At 43.6% G+C, this 17,717-nt stretch overlaps 1 protein-coding gene across 1 annotated transcript in view; it reads right to left on the reverse strand.

Annotated features, from left to right (window-relative positions):
* The window catches only part of CDKL1 (cyclin dependent kinase like 1), a 57,265-nt gene that overhangs the window by 8,689 nt on the left and 30,859 nt on the right, over nt 1–17,717 (reverse strand). Inside the window, exons 3-7 of the mRNA XM_032244547.1 lie at nt 16,632–16,753; nt 6,560–6,632; nt 3,750–3,840; nt 2,706–2,906; nt 696–778 (exon numbers count right to left, since the gene is read on the reverse strand). Of these exons, the coding sequence (XP_032100438.1) occupies nt 696–778; nt 2,706–2,906; nt 3,750–3,840; nt 6,560–6,632; nt 16,632–16,753 (570 nt within the window). The remainder of the gene's footprint in view (nt 1–695; nt 779–2,705; nt 2,907–3,749; nt 3,841–6,559; nt 6,633–16,631; nt 16,754–17,717) is intronic.

Genomic DNA, 17,717 nt, shown 5'->3' on the forward strand with positions numbered 1-17,717 from the left:
TTTGAGAGGAGTCTCGCTTTGTCACCCAGGCTAGAGTGCAGTGGCTAGAATCTCAGCTCACTGCAACCTCCACCTCCTGGGCTCAAGCAATTCTCCTGCCTCAGCCTCCTGAGTAGCTGGGATTACAGGCATATGCCATCATGCCTGGCCAATTTTTGCATTTTTAGTACAGACAGGGTTTCACCATGTTGGCCAGGCTGGTCTCGAACTCCTGACTTCAGATAATTCGCCCATCTCAGCCTCCCAAAGTGCTGGGATTACAGACGTGAGCCACCGCACCCAGCCCATGTAAATTCATTATGATTTTTCCCATGGTCTGGAGAGATTGGGCATAGTAGGTAGGGAATTTGGACCATGCTGAGGAAAAAGTAGTTAACTTTAGCCGGATAGGTCTATGTCTAAAGGTTGGTTGACTCTGAGCTACCTAGCTTCAACTGCTAAAACATGATAAAGAACAGGTGTGGCTCCAGCAGGCAGCTCTGCATTCCCGTGCAACAGGCTTGCTAGACTCTGTTATCAATAGCCTGTAAATTAGCATTAAGGCTAAGATCTTGCTAGCCAATTTACTCCAATTTTCTTTTTCTCTCTTAGACTGACCTCCAATGCAGGGTAAGCCATGGGGCTCAGGGAGATGAATAAAGACCAAAGCCTAGCTAGCCTGGCCTACAGAGCCCTCTCCAAAATGGGTCACTCACCATATCTTCAGGGTCTGGAATTTTCACTCCACTGAAGTACTGATTCGTGCTAAACACTTGCTGGTGCCTAGGAATGAGATCCCCTTTGGACAAGAAAAAGAAAGTGAAATCGGTTAGCAAACACGGATCTGTGGTTTTCTTCCATCAATGCTGTGTTTATCTGTGCCCATATCTATGGATGCTGCAGTGTTCTCGGGCAATCAGAAGGAGAGGCATTCAGGCAACCCTCAGCAGGCTGTATTGATCCCTATAGTGGGCAGCACACTGTGCTAGGCACAGAGGAGGCAAGCGATGGAAACTGAGGGCTTCAAGCTTCTTCCTCTCAACTTCTTGTTCTCAGAGCCTACAGTGTACTGAAGGAACCCAAACCAAACTCAGAAGCACACACACACAAAAACAGCAAAAGGGCAACAACCACAAATCAAAATCATATAAACTGAATCCTGATAGGTCAAGATATAATTGTATTGCCCTAGCACTTATAACAGTGTCTTACTAACGTACAGCAAGTACTCAATAAATATTTGAAGAAGGAAGAGAGGGGAGGGGACGGAAGGGGAGGAGGAGGGGGGGAGGGGGTTATGGATTTTCTAGCTAGGAGGAATACATTTCCACATGGGGACCAACTTTTCTTATTTCACTAATTAGTGCTCACTTGGAAATCCCGTTTCATGTATGTTTAGAAGCACTTACAATGTGAAGCAATGAAACAAAAAGAGTATTTCTATATTCCAGGGAACTCTAGGAAAATCCTCCTGCCCGCATTTCCATCAAATCAGCTAAAATCACCTATATGTAAAATTCTATATTACACTTGAAGAGGGATTTTGTTCAGAGAATATAAGGAGATACTCAAAGGTATTCTCCTGGGTCACAACCAGGCCCATTTCCCAGAGCACTGTGGGAGCTCCTACTCCAGGGTATCAAATTATCTAATTTTACTGATGTGTCCTAAAAATGTACCTCTCACTCAAATGCAAAAACTGCTGCCTCATCTCATTTTGGTGAAGGCAAAATATACCCTCTAATGCCTTGCCCAGATCTCAGTGAGCTGCATCATGAGCACAATTCCTTCTTCCTCTAGTACCAGAGGGGTGACATGGGAAGCTGTCTTAAAATCGCTACAGGAAACACAGCCAAGAAAGGCTGAGTGCCCCTGGAAGGCCTACAAAGCCCCTTCCATGTCACTGAACAAGTCAAGCTATCAGCAAATATTTACTGCCTACAATGTGCAGACACTGGTAGAGGGTACGTAGAAACATTAAGACATGATCTCACCATCAGGAAGTTTACAGTGTCTTTGGGAAGATAAGATTACAAGGCAAGGCATGGCGATGGCAGTTGCTACGAGAGTTTACAGGAGGAAAAGTTTACTCTAAACTGAGACACTTGGGAGTAGTGTCTAAACTCCCTGACTTTGGAAGAGGGCAATCGCCACTGATGGGTTTTTTTTCTCACCTTCCCTCCCTTCTCCTCCCCTGCCCTTCTCCTCCGCTTCGGCCTCCGAGGGTGGAGAGAAAGGAAAGGGTAGTGTGGTGGGAAAGCAAGAGGGGGAGAGAGACATCAAAACCAGGCTTCCTCCTGACACTTAGAAGGTTGGGAATCACCCTCCATAGAGTCTGAATAATCCGAACTAGTCAGGCAGGCTGGGGTTAAGGACATTCAGCTGAATTATCCCATCATCATAAATGAGGTAAACCACGAAAGCCCTCTGTAAACTGCTAAGCGCTTACAGAAATCTGAGTTTTTATTGTTGTTGTGATCATTATTAATGTTTTAACTTGATCCAAACTGCTCAAGAATCCTAGGTCTTTTTTTTACAATGAATACTCAATAATTTAAACAAATATGGCTACCTTTAACAGAGTCATTTAAATGAGGCTTCGAGTTTTCCTCTTTCCCAACTAATGCCCTGAAGGGCATTAGGCAAGACTGGGAACTTGGCTCTGCCCTGCCCTAATGCAGGGAAATATCCAGTTTTCCAAAACGTGGGACAAAAACACCACTTACCCAAGGTTTTCCTAATCAGATAGAGCTGATCCACATCTGACTTTCCTGGCCACAGAGGCACTCCAGACAGCAGCTCAGCAAAGACACAGCCAATTGCCCAAACATCCACGGGGGGACCGTACTGCGTGTCCCCGACCAGCAGCTCAGGGGAGCGGTACCACCGGGTAGCCACGTAGTCTGTATAATAGTCACTCGGTCCAGCTGGCCAGTGATGGAAAACAAAGAGGAAGACCGGAATCAAAACTGGAGGGGGAGATCTCAGAAGTCAAGCCTGATCCCAGTCTTGTGGCCTTTCTGTATCGCTGGTTCTCAATTCTAGTTGCACATTCAAATCACTCGAATATATTTTTAAAATTACAGATGCTCCAACCACACTCCAATTAAAACAGAATCCCTGGGAACGGTCTGGGGGGTATTGGGCACAGTGGCTCACGCTTATAATCCCTGCACTTTTGGAGGCTTCGGTGGGTGGATTGCTTGCGCCCAGGAATTCAAGACCAGCCTGGGCAACATGGCGAAACCCCCGTCTCTACAAAAGCATACAAAACTGAGGCAGGTGTGGTAGCTCACCCCTGTAGTCCCAGCTACTCAGGAGGTGGGAGGATCACCTGAGCTGGGGAGGGCGGGGCTGTGGTGGGCTGTGACTGTGGCACTGTACTCCAGCCCGGGCAGCAGAGTAAGACTCTGGTCTCAAAAAAATAAAAAAGTTCCCCAGTTGCTTCTAATTTGCATCCAAGGTTGAAAGACACTCTTCTAAAGTAGCACTTCTGAAAAGTGTTATTTTAGCAAGAAATGGTAGAAACCAGGAAGGTAAGATACTTTTTAAATAACCACTTTACCATGGTATAATTTATGCATAGCATACGTATGTAAACCACTGTATGTATCTACACGTTTTCAGTAAATACACAATTATAATTGATAGCACGCTATGCCCCAAATATACAAATACTAGCTTGTATACTTCTAGAGCACTTAGATCCTTTACTGGATCAAGAACTTTTCTGTCTTTTATACTTAACAAAAGAAAATCGCAATACTCACTCAAAAGCCGAGCAAATCCGAAGTCGCAAAGCTTAATCACGGAATGTTTTGTGATGAGGATATTTTCTGGCTTCACGTCTCTATGTATGCACTAGTGTAACAAAACAAAAATAGTATTAAAGCTGATCTGTATATGGGATCAATGGAACACATGACTATTAAGCAAATATTGGAGAAATCATTTAAATCTTTCCTTGGCCTGTGGACAACAGCAAAAGAGCAGCCTAAAATAAATCTAGTACCATGCCTGTCAGAGCCTGAATCACCCCGAGTTCCTAAAAGGCCCAAAAGAACCAGGAAGAGTGAAAGGAAAATGAAAGTAGGGTAGCCAGTGTTAACAAAGAAAAATATAAGACACCCAGTTAAATTTGATTTTCAGCTAGACAGCAAATAATTATTTTAGTATAATACGTCCCATGAAGCACTTCGGGATGTACTTAACTAAAAAGTTACGCTTGTTCATCTGAAATTCAAATTTAACTGGGAGTCCTGTATTTAATCTGACAATTCTAGGTGAAAGGGAAAATGTTGAAAGGCTCCTGGTGAGGCCGGCATCACCACGGCAGGAGCTGCAAATTGGTGCATAAGCAGAATTCACAATTCAGTCCCTTAACTGCTAACAGAACACAGCTGGCCTCGTAAACAAGACAAGCCCTGGGCCTGCTGAGATAAGCTGGGAAGAGAAGGGCGTCAACCACAGCTTGCCAAGAGATCTCCCTTCCAGCTCTGACATTCACCCCGACAAGATAAACAAGAGTAGGCAGCAGCCCTCACCCTATGGGGAGAGTCGCTAGATGTCAGCTCTGTCCCACACACAAGTGCTCTGAAAGCTGCAGCCACCCCTCAGGATGTGGCCCTGCTCTACCATTTAGACTCAAATCACTCGTGGTTTCCAGCACACAGCCAACATTCTTTGACAGGGTGATAGAAGAACGTTTGAGAAACTTCACATGATTTTCTCATTAAATGACAATCTTTTTGGCAAAGAATAAATCAACAACCTAATTAACAATTACATTTTTTTTTCACAGTTGGGTCAAAATACTGCTCAGGATCCCTAATAATCTTCCTCTTTCCCAAGTGTTTTCCTCTCAGGAGGAGAATGGGAGATCATCCTGCAGCCTGAAACCCTGGAGTTATTCTTAAGAATCTGGAGAGGACTTGGGTTCTTCTTGGGCATGAACAGTTCTCACTCCAGAGGATCTTCAGGGTGAGGGATCAGTGTCAGTGTTTCCCCATGGGTATTTAGTATTCTGGAAAATTTGGGGGTGAAATAATTTTGGGATTTTATTACAATCTATCTGGTTCTTTGCAATTAACATCCCTGAGATTTCTGTTCTTTTACCACTGGCTTCACATATTGCTATAAATGGGTACACCATGAATATCATGATGACATATGGTCAGAAGTACTTGCAAGCAAGTATGTGCTCCAATTCTGTTCCGGGAATTCTTTACAAGTTTCTGCACCCACCCCCATCAGCACACGGAGCCAAACAGAGCGTCTGAGACTCTCCAGGGAACTTTGGTATGCATTCTATTTGTTTTTATCGTCCCAGATCTGCCCTACCAGGATCTCAGTGCAGTCTCTCTTGTTCTCCCATCCTAAAGCCTGCTCTCAAGAGAGTGCTGAGTCACAGTAATTAACAATATGGGTGTCCACTCTCCCCTGTGTATGACAACGATTATAGCCTTTAGCTAGTTGGAGGCTCCGCAGGGAGAAGTGCTGTCTACTCTCATACTTCCTCCTTCCGGGAATACAGCATCAGGAAAAATCATTTGAAACAACATAAAGAAGGAGATTTAGCCCTACCACCTAAATTGACCCTGGCAGTTGGGTAGGATAAAATATTGCAGTGAAATTGCACTCATGGCCAAAATGAAGCTCTAACATTGGAATCTGGTTTCTATGCACAGGCAGTGGACAGTGTTGCGCTGGATGGAGCATCAGGCTTCCCGGCATCTGTGAAGCCATGTCACCTGGGCAATAGTCTACTCTGCCTCTGCCAGCCAGCTGTGGCCAGGAGTGTCATAGGCTTTCACTGGATCCAGACTCAACACTCATAACTCACCAAAGCAGACACTAGTACTTTGCACAGCGCTTGGGGCTCCACCTCCTGCAATTGACATACTGCAGCTAAGCAGACATGAGTCACCTGGGGTTTCCCCTAATTTCACAGACTTTTGGGAGTACAAGACCATATAGACTCCAAGTGAATGGGGTTCTGCCTTAAATCTGAGTGGTTTCTAATCAGTATAAATGTATGACTAATTTTTTGGGTTTTTTTTTTTTTTTTTGTGGGTTTGTTTTTTGAGACAGGGTCTCATTCTGTCATCCAGGCTGGAATGCAGTGCCATGATCTTGACTCACTGCAGCCTCAACCTCCCCAGCCCAAGCGATCTTCCTGCCTCAGCCTCCTGAGTAGCTGGGACCATAGGCACACACCACCACACTCAGTTAACTTTTTAAATTTTTTGTAGAGACAGGATTTTGCCATGTTGTCCAAGCTGGTCTCGAACTCCTGGGTCCAAGCGATCTGCCTGCCTTGGCCTCCCAAAGGGCGGGGATTACATCCAGGAGCCACCATGCCTGGCACTAGTTTCTTAAAATCATAAAAATGCATGTTTTATATAACCTAAGCAAGAAGGAATACCTAGGTTGGCATTTTTAGCCTCTACTTACCCAACCAGGCTTATGAAGATTTGGGTAAAAATTTTTACCCATAAAAGTGTGATATAAACTTTGTACAAGGCTCCACCTCAGCTTAAGGGGAGCCTTCTCACTTTTCAAAAGAGACCATGGGACTTACATTGTGTTTATGGCAAAAATTTACAGCTTGCAGGGTCTGCCAAGTTATGCTCTTCACGAGATGTTCTGGTACCCTAATAAAAATAAAGAAGCACAAACACATTCTTTAGTGTAGCCATGGAATTCAGCTCAGGACAAGAAAAAGTTAACCAAGATAGGCTTTAGTAGTGAAAAAACCCTAGTCATCTTACTCATCAATCATTCCATGAATCCAAAATGTTAAAATGTGTGACCAGCACACCGTTGAATTCTAGGGACAACAGGTTAACAAAGATGCAAACATCTACTTTTTAAATTATTATTATTATACTTTGAGTTCTGGGATACATATGTAGAAGGTGCAGGTTTGTTACATAGGTATACATGTGCCATGGTGGTTTGCTGCACCCATCAAACCATCATCTACATTAGGTGTTTCTCCTGATGCTATGCCACCCCTAGCCACCAGCCCTCTGACAGACCCTGGTGTGTGATGCTCCCCTCCCTGTGTCCATGTGTTCTCATTGTTCAACTCCCACATATGAGTGAGAACATGCGGTGTGTGGTTTTCTGTTCCTGTGTTAGTTTGCTGAAAATGGTGGTTTCCAGTTTCATCCATGTCCCTGCAAAGGTCATGAACTCATCCTTTTTTATAGCTGCATAGTATTCCATGGTGTATATGTGCCATATTTTCTTTATCCAGTCTATCATTGATGGGCGTTTAGGTTGGTTCCAAGTCTTTGCTATTGTGAACAGTACCACAATAAACATACATGTGCATGTGCCTTTATAGGAGAATGACTTATAATCCTTTGGGTATATACCCAGTAATGGGATTGCTGGGTCAAATGGTATTTTTGGTTCTAGATCATTGAGGAATCGCCACATTGTCTTCCACAATGATTGAACTAATTTACACTCCCACCAACAGTGTAAAAGTGTTCCTATTTCTCCACATCCTCTACAACATGTTTCCCAACTTTCTAATGATCACCATTCTAACTGGCGTGAGACGGTATCTCACTGTGGTTTTGATTTGCATTTCTCTAATGACCAGTGATGATGAGCTTTTTTTCATATGCAAACATCTACTTCTATAGGTAAAGGCATGAAAACCTCCAGGGATTTCAACAAGTATTTACAACCACTGGGAAACTGCCTGGTAACTTTGAGCTCCATTTCTGCAAGGAATTGTTTGTTGATGGAAAGTTAGTTACTATTCAGCACAAAAGATGCTGTTTATTTTTTCAAGTTGCCCCAAACCGATGGCTTTGAAGCAGGACTCATCTTCCATGTGTGGGCACATGGTATCTCAGAGCAGCATTGCTGTTGTTTGTTTGTTTAGATAATGAAGACTTTACTGATTATAGTGAAGGGCTTTACATTGCAAACCATGTAACAAATGTTAGTAATAATGTAAAAACCCGAGGCATCCTGGTTCTTTCCCCTGCTGCCATGGCAGCCAGAGGTACCCTACTTACATCTTTCTACCCTCTCCTCCATCACACCACCTCAGCTCCAAGCCACTGCTCCCAGTGCTTCCTCCCCGACTCAAATCTTATGTTACCAGGGCAACCAGTAGTCCCAGCAGGTACTTTGTGTGAATTAGAAAGAGGCACCTCACCTGGGAGCATTTAAAACAACAACAACAACAACAAACCAAGGCAGGGAGTGAAAGAAATGGACCACAGAGAGCGTGCATTTATTTTTGAGACCCCAACCCACTGGCTGGACTTACTGTTTTGATAAATCAAACATTCAACAATGTTGCTCTGGTCAGCCAAAACTAATAAGTAATTCACGGAGAAAACTCTTGAGTAGGCTGTGTTAAGGGGACCACAAGAAGTCACTTTTAACCTCTGAGAGAGGCTACAAGGCCACTGTTGTCACAGGCCAGACGTTCAGGAAATCCTTTCAAGCAGATCAGAGGGCGTTTGAACAGAGAGTGGGATCACAGGAAGGAAAGGAAGAGGCCACTTCCAGGAAGGATGGTTGGACATTGCTGGACCGGGGCTCTGTCCCTGGGCTTGCATTTGCTTCTCTCCAAATTCTCTTTTCCTTGTGTGAGTGGAATATAGGCACAGCCACTGGAAAAAGTCACCGTCAAGAAAAAAGGCTTAGAAAAATGCAACTAAGATGATACATTGGGGGAAATGCTTTTCCCCAGCCTCCACTTGTTATTTTTTTAGAGACAGGGGCTGGCTCTGCTGCCCAGGCTGGAGGCAGTGGTGTTATCACAGCTCACTGAAACTCGGACTCCTGAACTTAAGGGATCCTCCTGCCTCAGCCTTCCCCGTAACCTCTACATTTCATCCAGAAAAGTGGAATATATTTTTGACTATTCAATAAATTTGAGTATTTTTTTTTTTTGAGACAGAGTCTTGCTCTGTTGCCCAGGCTGGAGTGCAATGGTATGATCTCAGCTCACTGCAAGCTCTGCCTCCCAGGTTCAAGTGATTCTCCTGCCTCAGCCTCCTGAGTGGCTGGGATTACAGGCATTTGCCATCATGCCTGGCTAATTTTCATATTTTTAGTAGAGATGGAGTTTTACCATGTTGGCCAGGCTGGTCGTGAACCCCTGACCTCAAGCGATCCACCCACCTCGGCCTCCCAAAGTGCTGGGATTACAGGCATGAGCCACCATGCTTGGTCTGTAAATTAAGTATTAATATAGGATTACTTATAGTGATATAATGGCAGGCAACTTTAGTTCCTACAAACATTTCCCCAAATAAATTATATAAAAGGAGCATATAAAAGTAGGCCGGGCGCAGTGGCTCACGCCTGTAATCCCAACACTTTGGGAGGCCAAGACGGGTAGATCACGAGGTCAGGAGATCAAGACCATCCTGGCTAACACATTGAAACCCCATGTCTACTAAAAATACAAAAAAATTAGCTGGGCGTAGTGGCAGGCACCTGTAGTCCCAGCTACTTGGAAGGCTGAGGCAGAAGAATCTCTTGAACCCAGGAGGTGAAGGTTGCAGTGAGCCAAGATCACACCACTGCACTCTAGCCTGGGCGACAGAGTGAGACTCTGTCTCAACCTTCCAAGAAAAAAAAAAAAAGTAAATTATAGTCACATATCATTATTGCTTCTTTAATCCCCAGCACATTTAATCTCCAGAATTACAAAATTCTCAAATGTAAAAATTCTATACAAACTACCTCGTGTCATCTTGAATAGGCTACTCACTTCACTTCTTTACTCAGTTTCGTCTCTGAAATGCAGAGGCCTCCGACTCTGAGATTCCTTTTAGCTGAAACACTCAGATAATAAGAGGGGCCAGGTTTTCTCTGTTGGAGAAGAGAGTTACAACTATAAAAAGGGGGGGAAAAAGCTGGGCGTCGTGGCTCACACCTGTAACCCTAGCACTTTGGGAGGCTGAGGTGGGTGGATCACCTGAGGTCAGGAGTTCAAAACCAGCCTGGCCAACATGGTGAAACCCCATCTTTAAAAAAAAAAAAAAAGGTGGGGGGAATAGATAGAATACATTCTGTGGTGCTGGACTGAGAGAGAGCGAGCGAAAGAGAGAGGGCATGAGAGTGCTGTGCTGGAAGTGGTGGATCTAGGGTAGCCCAGGAAGCTGCTATGGTTAAGGGAACATCTAAAATGGTGTTTAAGGTGGTGAGAAGTGGCCAGATTTGGGCTGTATTTTTAAAACAGCACTTCTAGGATTTTCTGAGAGATTCGATGTGAGGGAAAGAGAAGAATCAAGGAATGACATCCCGTTTTTAGCTAGAATAACTGGTACATGATGGGACCTTTACCCCAGAGAACAATGGAGGAGAAACTGGCTTGGGGAAGGGAATACTTACTGGACACCCCAGGGAAGACTCTGAGTCAGCGATTCTAAATTCAGAAGGACGGTCAGGCTGGAAAGGTAAGTTTGAGAAGCACAGCATACCGTTGGTATTTGGGGCGTAGGACCAAACAAAGCCAATTAAGGAGTGAATCCAGCTAAAGAGGAGCTCGGAAGGAAGCTGCGAGACCCTTCACCACAGAGACAGCAAAAAGAGGAAGGGGGCCCCAAAGGGGCACATGAGTTGAGAGCATCAAGTGAATAAGTCAACACTCAGGAGAATATGGTGTCACAGAACCAACTGAACAAAGTGCTTCAAAGGACTTCTGCATTAAGATGATGGATTGAACAAGCCCAGCAAATTTCATTCCCTCCCGAAACCTGACTAGAACTATGCTGAAGACTTCTAAAGACAAACCCTCACAAGGTCAGAGAGGAGAGGAGAAGGAATTCAGAAAGCAACTGAAGGAAACATAATTAACTTAACAATGACAATTAATTAACTTAACAATCCTAGAAAGCAAAACTCTAAGCCAGGAGAGGGAAGGGGGAGAACCAACTAATTTATCCCGAAAGAATCCTCAAGAGGCTCAGGAAGTAGCAGCCAAGATCTCTACGGAGCTAAGAAGTGTGGGAAAGTCTGTTTAGGAAATAATTAACTCCCTAGATCCCCTCCTTTATTATTTGCCCATAAGAAACACTCTTTCTGCCACCTGGCAGAAGGCTGGAGCTTTGTTTCTGGAGAGGATAAAGCAGAGGACACTTGGCATACATGGGATTGTGGATACTGTTCTAAAACAGGTAATTAAGGGACTGTACACATACAAAATGCCGAGTGCTGGGATTCCCCAACCCTCTTCCTTCACTAGACTCTGAGAAACCCAGCAGGCCAACTTCACTCTCCAGGTAAACTATTCAAAGACGTTTTTTGGGAGCTCGGGGGAAAGATCTGAAGATTCTGACACCGAGGTTCTCCCAGCAAATGGCCCAGCTAGAAAACCATAGTGAAGCTCAGAGGTTCCAATAGTTTCTTATTCTTAACTGAGCACACAACAGAGATTACATAATGTCCAAGAAAAGCCTCTAATCAGAAAGTGGAAGACCAGAACAAACAGAAAAAAAGCAACTGAAAAGTAACAGAAATTATGGAGGGTGAAGAGAAAATGTTCACGTGGACTCAGGGAGAGGAGCATCACACACTGGGGGCAGCTGGAGGGGGTACGGGAGGAACAGCGGGGATTGGAGAGGGTGGGGAGGGATAACATAGGGAGAAATGCTGGATATAGTATACACCTAAAGTAAAATAAAAATAAAAATAAAGTGTATATATGTATTTAAATTCCATCAATATCCTCAGAGAGAAAAGAAACGCAGTTTTTGTATCTATGAAATAAGAAAAGGATACTATAAGAGAAGGAGAGGACCAGTCCAAGAGTCCACACCCAAATAATAGAGGATCAAGAAAAAGAAAATACATAAAACAATGAACAGGAAGTCAATAGCAAAACAATTCAAACTTTTTTTCTGAGGCAGGAAAGGCCCAGCAAGTGCCAGGATAATGGATGAAAATCAAGGCCCACTCATGAGTTTCATAATCAAAAACAGCACAAAGCGAAGCTTCCTACCAGCTTCTGGAAGAAGAAACAGGACTTCATAAGAGAGCAGAAAATAGAGGGGCATCAGATTGCACCACTGAACTCCAGCCTGGGCAACAAGAGCAGAACTCCATCCCCACCCCCGCCCCCCGCCAAAAAAAAAAGCAATAAAGAATGAGAAATAATTGAGGCCCTTCTCTTCCTGCCTGTTGTAGCCCTTTCCCATTCTGCCCTAGAGCTCAGCCACAGCCATTATCACCAACGTGGAAACAAATGTCTTTTTTTTCTTTTTTTTTTTTTTTTTTTGAGACGGAGTTTCGCTCTTGTTACCCAGGCTGGAGTGCAATGGCGCGATCTCGGCTCACCACAACCTCTGCCTCCTGGACTCAGGCAATTCTCCTGCCTCAGCCTCCTGAGTAGCTGGGATTACAGGCACGTGCCACCATGCCCAGCTAATTTTTTGTATTTTTAGTAGAGACGGGGTTTCACCATGTTGACCAGGATGGTCTCGATCTCTTGACCTCGTGATCCACCCGCCTCGGCCTCCCAAAGTGCTGGGATTACAGGCTTGAGCCACCGCGCCCGGCCGAAACAAATGTCTTAAGGTGGAATGAGTTTCCTAGCCTTGCCAGCACATGCAATTTTAAGAACATTTTCCCTAGGTCAGGCATAGTGGCTCATGTCTATAATCCCAGTGTTCTGGGAAGCCAAGGCAGGAGAATTACTTGAATCAGGAGTTCAAGACTGGCCTGGGCAACACTACAAGACTCTATCTCTACAAAAATTTTAAATCAAAGTAACTGTTTTAAAATGAAAATCCAAACATTGTATGATTATCCTTCTTTAAAATCATTTTGTAACTATCAATTTATTGATCTGCTAATTCAGTCGTTCTACAAGTACTGGGTATGTACCTAGTGCCAAATATGCAGCTAGAAGACACTGAGAATACACAGGTGAAGAAGGCCCAGCTCTTTCCCTTGGGATTTTGTAGTTTACTGGACACAGGGAGGGGAGCATCACACACTGGGGTCTGTCAGGGGGAAATAGGGGAGGGACAGCGGAGGGTGAGGAGTTGGGGAGAGATAGCATGGGGAGAAATGCCAGATATAGGTGATGGGGAGGAAGGCAGCACATCACACTGCCATGTGATTGGCAACAATCTTGCATGCTCTTCACATGTACCCCAAAACCGAAAATGCAATTAAAAAATATTTCCTAGAACTAAAAGAATTAAATACCATTTACCAATACCAATAGCAATTATCACTCCAAATAATAAAATATTAAAATCATCCTGATTGTAATCAGAAACTAGATTCCCCTGAGGAAAGCAACTTTACTAGTCCCGGGTATATCCACTGACAGTCTTCTCATTGCTAATAAACATAAGAGAAATAAGGAATAAATATTGGCAGAAAAAAAAAGTTTTCATATGATGACAGACTGGATAAAGAAAATGTGGTGCATATACCATGGAATACTATGCAGCCACAAAAAGGAATGAGATTATGTCCTTTGCAGGGACATGGATAGATCGAAGCCATTATCCTCAGCAATCTAATGCAGGAACAGAAGACCAAACACCACAAGTTCTCACTTATAAGTAAGAGCTGAACAATGAGAACACATGACACAGGGAGGGGAACATCACACACTGGGGCCTGCTGGGGGCTGGTGGGAGGGAGAGCATCAGGATAAATGGCTAATGCATGCAGTGCTTAATACCTAGGTGATGGGTTGATAGGTGCAGCAAACCACCATGGCACACGTTTACATATGTAACAAACCTGCATGTCCTGCATATGTATCCCAGAATGTAAAATTAAATTAAATCAAATTAAATTTTAAAAAGTTTTCATATGAGTTTCAAAATCTTTGGTTGATACAGTTTAACATTTACTCCTTAATGATGACAAGCAAAAATTTGAAATTGCATTTAAAGTAGATTCAAGGCCGAGTGAGGTGGCTCACATCTGTAATCCCAGCACTTTGGGAGGCCGAGTCGGGTGAATCACTTGAGGTCAGGAGTTTGAAACCAGCCTGGCCAACATGGTGAAACTCCATCTCTACTAAAAATATAAAAATAAGTCAGGTGTGGTGGCAGATGTTTGTAGTCCCAGCTACTTGGGAGGCTGAGGCAGGGGAATCATTTGAACCCAGGAGGCAGAAGTTGCAGTGAATGGAGATTGTGCCACTGTACCCCAGCCTGGACAACAGAGCGAGACTCTGTCTCAAAAAATAAAATAAAATAGATTGGAGAAGTAATGATTATTCAGTATGATCAAAAGTGACTTATTTTTAAAACAAGCAAACAAAAAATCTTCAACCTTCAAAATAAATGGATATAATCTGGTTAAGAATATATCTTATTTTTCAAACATGCATATTTAATAGTATTCCTTAAGTAAATCCTATATTTGGCAAACCATAGCATTTTACCATTTGGAAACGATGTTTCTTGTAATTAACCACAATCTACGGGTTTGTAATCTACAGGTTTTTCTGTTTTCTCTCACTCCCATATTAAAGCATTTTCTATTTCCTGGAACATATAACCTATTTCAGCCAATGGAGTTTTTAAAAATCTGCTTTAAAAACTGTAATCGCCCTTTTTCTTCTGCTCAAACTGTATGCCAAATAAAGAGCTGAACTTCATGGCTTTTGACTCCTACAAATCAGTGTTCCCAAGACACTTAATATGATTAATCAAATACATCTCTTTGGTACCACACAGCCATGAGTAACTTATTTTAATAAGTTTTTTTTTTTTTTTTTTTTTTTTTTTTTTTTTTTTAATTTGAGACGGAGTTTCGCTCTTGTTACCCAGGCTGGAGTGCAATGGTGCGATCTCGGCTCACCGCAACCTCTGCCTCCCGGGTTCAGGCAATTCTCCTGCCCCAGCCTCCTGACTCGCTGGGATTACAGGCACGCGCAACCATGCCCAGCTAATTTTTTGTATTTTTAGTAGAGACGGGGTTTCACCATGTTGACCAGGATGGTCTCGATCTCTTGACTTCGTGATCCACCTGCCTCGGCCTCCTACAGTGCTGGGATTACAGGCTTGAGCCACCGCGCCCGGCCCATATTAATAAGTTTAATTGAAGTGTCACTTGCAAGCCATCAAAAGATCAAATATCAACATATGAATGTTTTCTCCTTTGAAAACATAATTTCTCTGTATCGATGACTTTCTGAAGGGAGGTGTCTGTCCTCTTGGCTCTCTGGCTATGTAAATTAACATTCCGAAACATGAAAAGTCTGTGCTATGGTCACTAACAAACCACAAGCCACAAGCCTGGAGGTCACAGCAGATCATATACAACCATCACCACAAGGCAGAGCAAACAATTGGCAAAGACTTGAAAGAGGTGTTGGAGGAGCCTCAGCCTCCAGCCACTGAAGTGTGAATGTGAGCCATTCGCATTCCATGGAATGGGACACCATTCCACAGCTCTGATCTATAATCCACTCTTCATATCGTCCCCAGCCAGTTGGGCTCCCAGGAACAGAGCCGAAAAAGGAAAGGATGGGATATTTTTCATCCCTGGTCAACTTCTCTCAAGTCTCCTCCCCTTTCAACTCCAAGGCCACCTCCACCATGAAGCCTTCTTTGAATAATATCTCCCAGGACCTGCTAATCATTCCACCCTCTTCCTCCAGCCACAATAATTGGCTCCAGGTATACTTGCATCGCCTGAGCTGAGCCAATCGGAGTTCCACTGGACTTAATGTGCATGTGCTACCTTTTTCTTCTAGAACAGTTATATAGGTTGATATAAGTCTGTGGCCATGCTTTTTATTTTGTACTTTTCCCTTCCAAACTCCTTCCATCCTCTGCCACCCACATATCCTCCCAAATCCACCATATAAGGAAGCTTATTTGCAAGGCACAATGAAGAAGAATCAGGGCTGGGGGAGAGTGAGAGAAAGAACAGCCACCACCTGTGTTGCCCTGCCTGAAAACACCCAGCCGAGGAGTGGTTGGGAGCTAGAATCCAGTCTGCTCACCCTGCAAGAGGCTGTCCTCAACTGCAGGAAGGGACCCTCTCCTCCTTTTTTCTTTTTTCTGACAAAGGCTCTGTCTGCTCACCAAGCCTTCTTCCAGTGCACACAAAGATGCTGCATATGCTAGGGCGGGATGCGTGGTAAGATCAGCTGAGCCCCCGGAGTCACTCCCAACCTTCCCAGTTACAGCCGCAACACATTTTTTTTCACCTACGCTTGCTTCAGTTGGGTTTTTGTCACTTGAAAGCAAAGAAATCCTGAGTAATACAGCAGATGAGACACCCAGATTGCTTCCGATGAAATACCATGTTTGTTTTAGTCTCAAATTACCTAGTAGCCATTGCCTTTGGACCCTTCCTTTCAATCTCCAAGCGCTTCTACCTCCCTAGTCAGGCAAGGACTAACTAACATCCTTCCTTTTCTTAGAGACTGAGATCTCTTCTATGCAGAAATGGCGTACCAAAGAAATCAGGTTCAATCTAACGATGCGTCTGCTGGTTTCTTCATTAAAATGACTATGATCTCTTTTGTAACATTTTTGGTAATTTTCCCCCGTCCACCTCGGCAGCAGAGAGCATGTTGTACAAACACCGGCTGTTCTTACCTGGTCTTAAAAAGAGTCATTGCTCCTTTTTGCTCACAAATCCCAGTGTGTTTTAGTTTTGTTTGTAAGGGATGGATCACTCACCCTCTTTGGTATCTGTCCAACTCATGGAGAACTGTGTGGTCACAATATTCAAACACTAGGTGAAGCCTCCGTTTCCTCCTGAAGACTTCCAGGAGGTTGACAAGGTTGGGATGCTTGAGTTGCTGAAAACACAAAAAAGTAAAGTACTAAATTTGACTTGAGAAAGACAGCTTTCTCTAATCTTGATCCAACAAAAAGTAAGCTGTTTATCCTTTAGGAGTTTCATTATTGGATTGAAGGAGGCTGTAAACAGTATCATCTCATGACCTTTTTTTTTTTTTTTTTTTGAGACAGAGTTTTGCTCTGTCGCCCAGGCTGGAGTGCAGTGGCACAATCTAGGCTCACTGCAACCTTCGCCTGCCAGGTTCAAGCAATACTCCTGCCTCAGCTTCTTGAGAAACTGGGGTTACAGGTGCCACCACCACACCCAGCTAAGTTTTTGTATTTTTTTTTTTTAAGTAGAGACAGGTTTCCACCATGTTGGCCGGGCTGATCTCAAACTCCGGACCTCAAATGATCTGCAAGCCTCAGCCTCCCAAAGCGCTGGCCGACTCACCACCCTTGACAAGCTATTTGTCAGTAGCTTGTAAGTGAAAGATGATTATAACCCAGGTGGTTGGTGAGGGCAAAGAGGTATAAGAAGGCTGGAAAACAAAAAGAATGAAGAGGGAGAGGAGATGTTAATAAAACTCAGCTTTCAAGGTTCAGATCAAATGCCCCTTCCTAGGGTCTCCATTGATCTACTCAAACTGGTTCAGTGTCTTGTATGTCTAAAAGCCCCCCTGAAGTATGACTCTCTCACAATTACTAAGTAATTAATAAATAATATGTAATCCTTAGTAATTATTGTTCAGTTAATTGCTTAATGTCCTCTGGTATCAATAGATATGATAAATTCAATAGAATATGTGAACGACGGCATCAGGGTCTATGTTCTTTTGTTGATCAAAATGGTGTTTTTGTACTTCTAGCACCAGGCCCTATGCATAACAGGCATTCCATTATTATTTACTCTCCAATTTGGTGTACCTGAAAATGTGTGTCTAGGGGAAAAAAAAAAAAAAAGCCCAGCAATGAATGCTAGCT

Source organism: Sapajus apella, unplaced genomic scaffold (genome assembly GCF_009761245.1).
Source record: "Sapajus apella isolate SASKATOON/1434 unplaced genomic scaffold, GSC_monkey_1.0 scaffold55, whole genome shotgun sequence".
NCBI lineage: Eukaryota > Metazoa > Chordata > Mammalia > Primates > Cebidae > Sapajus > Sapajus apella.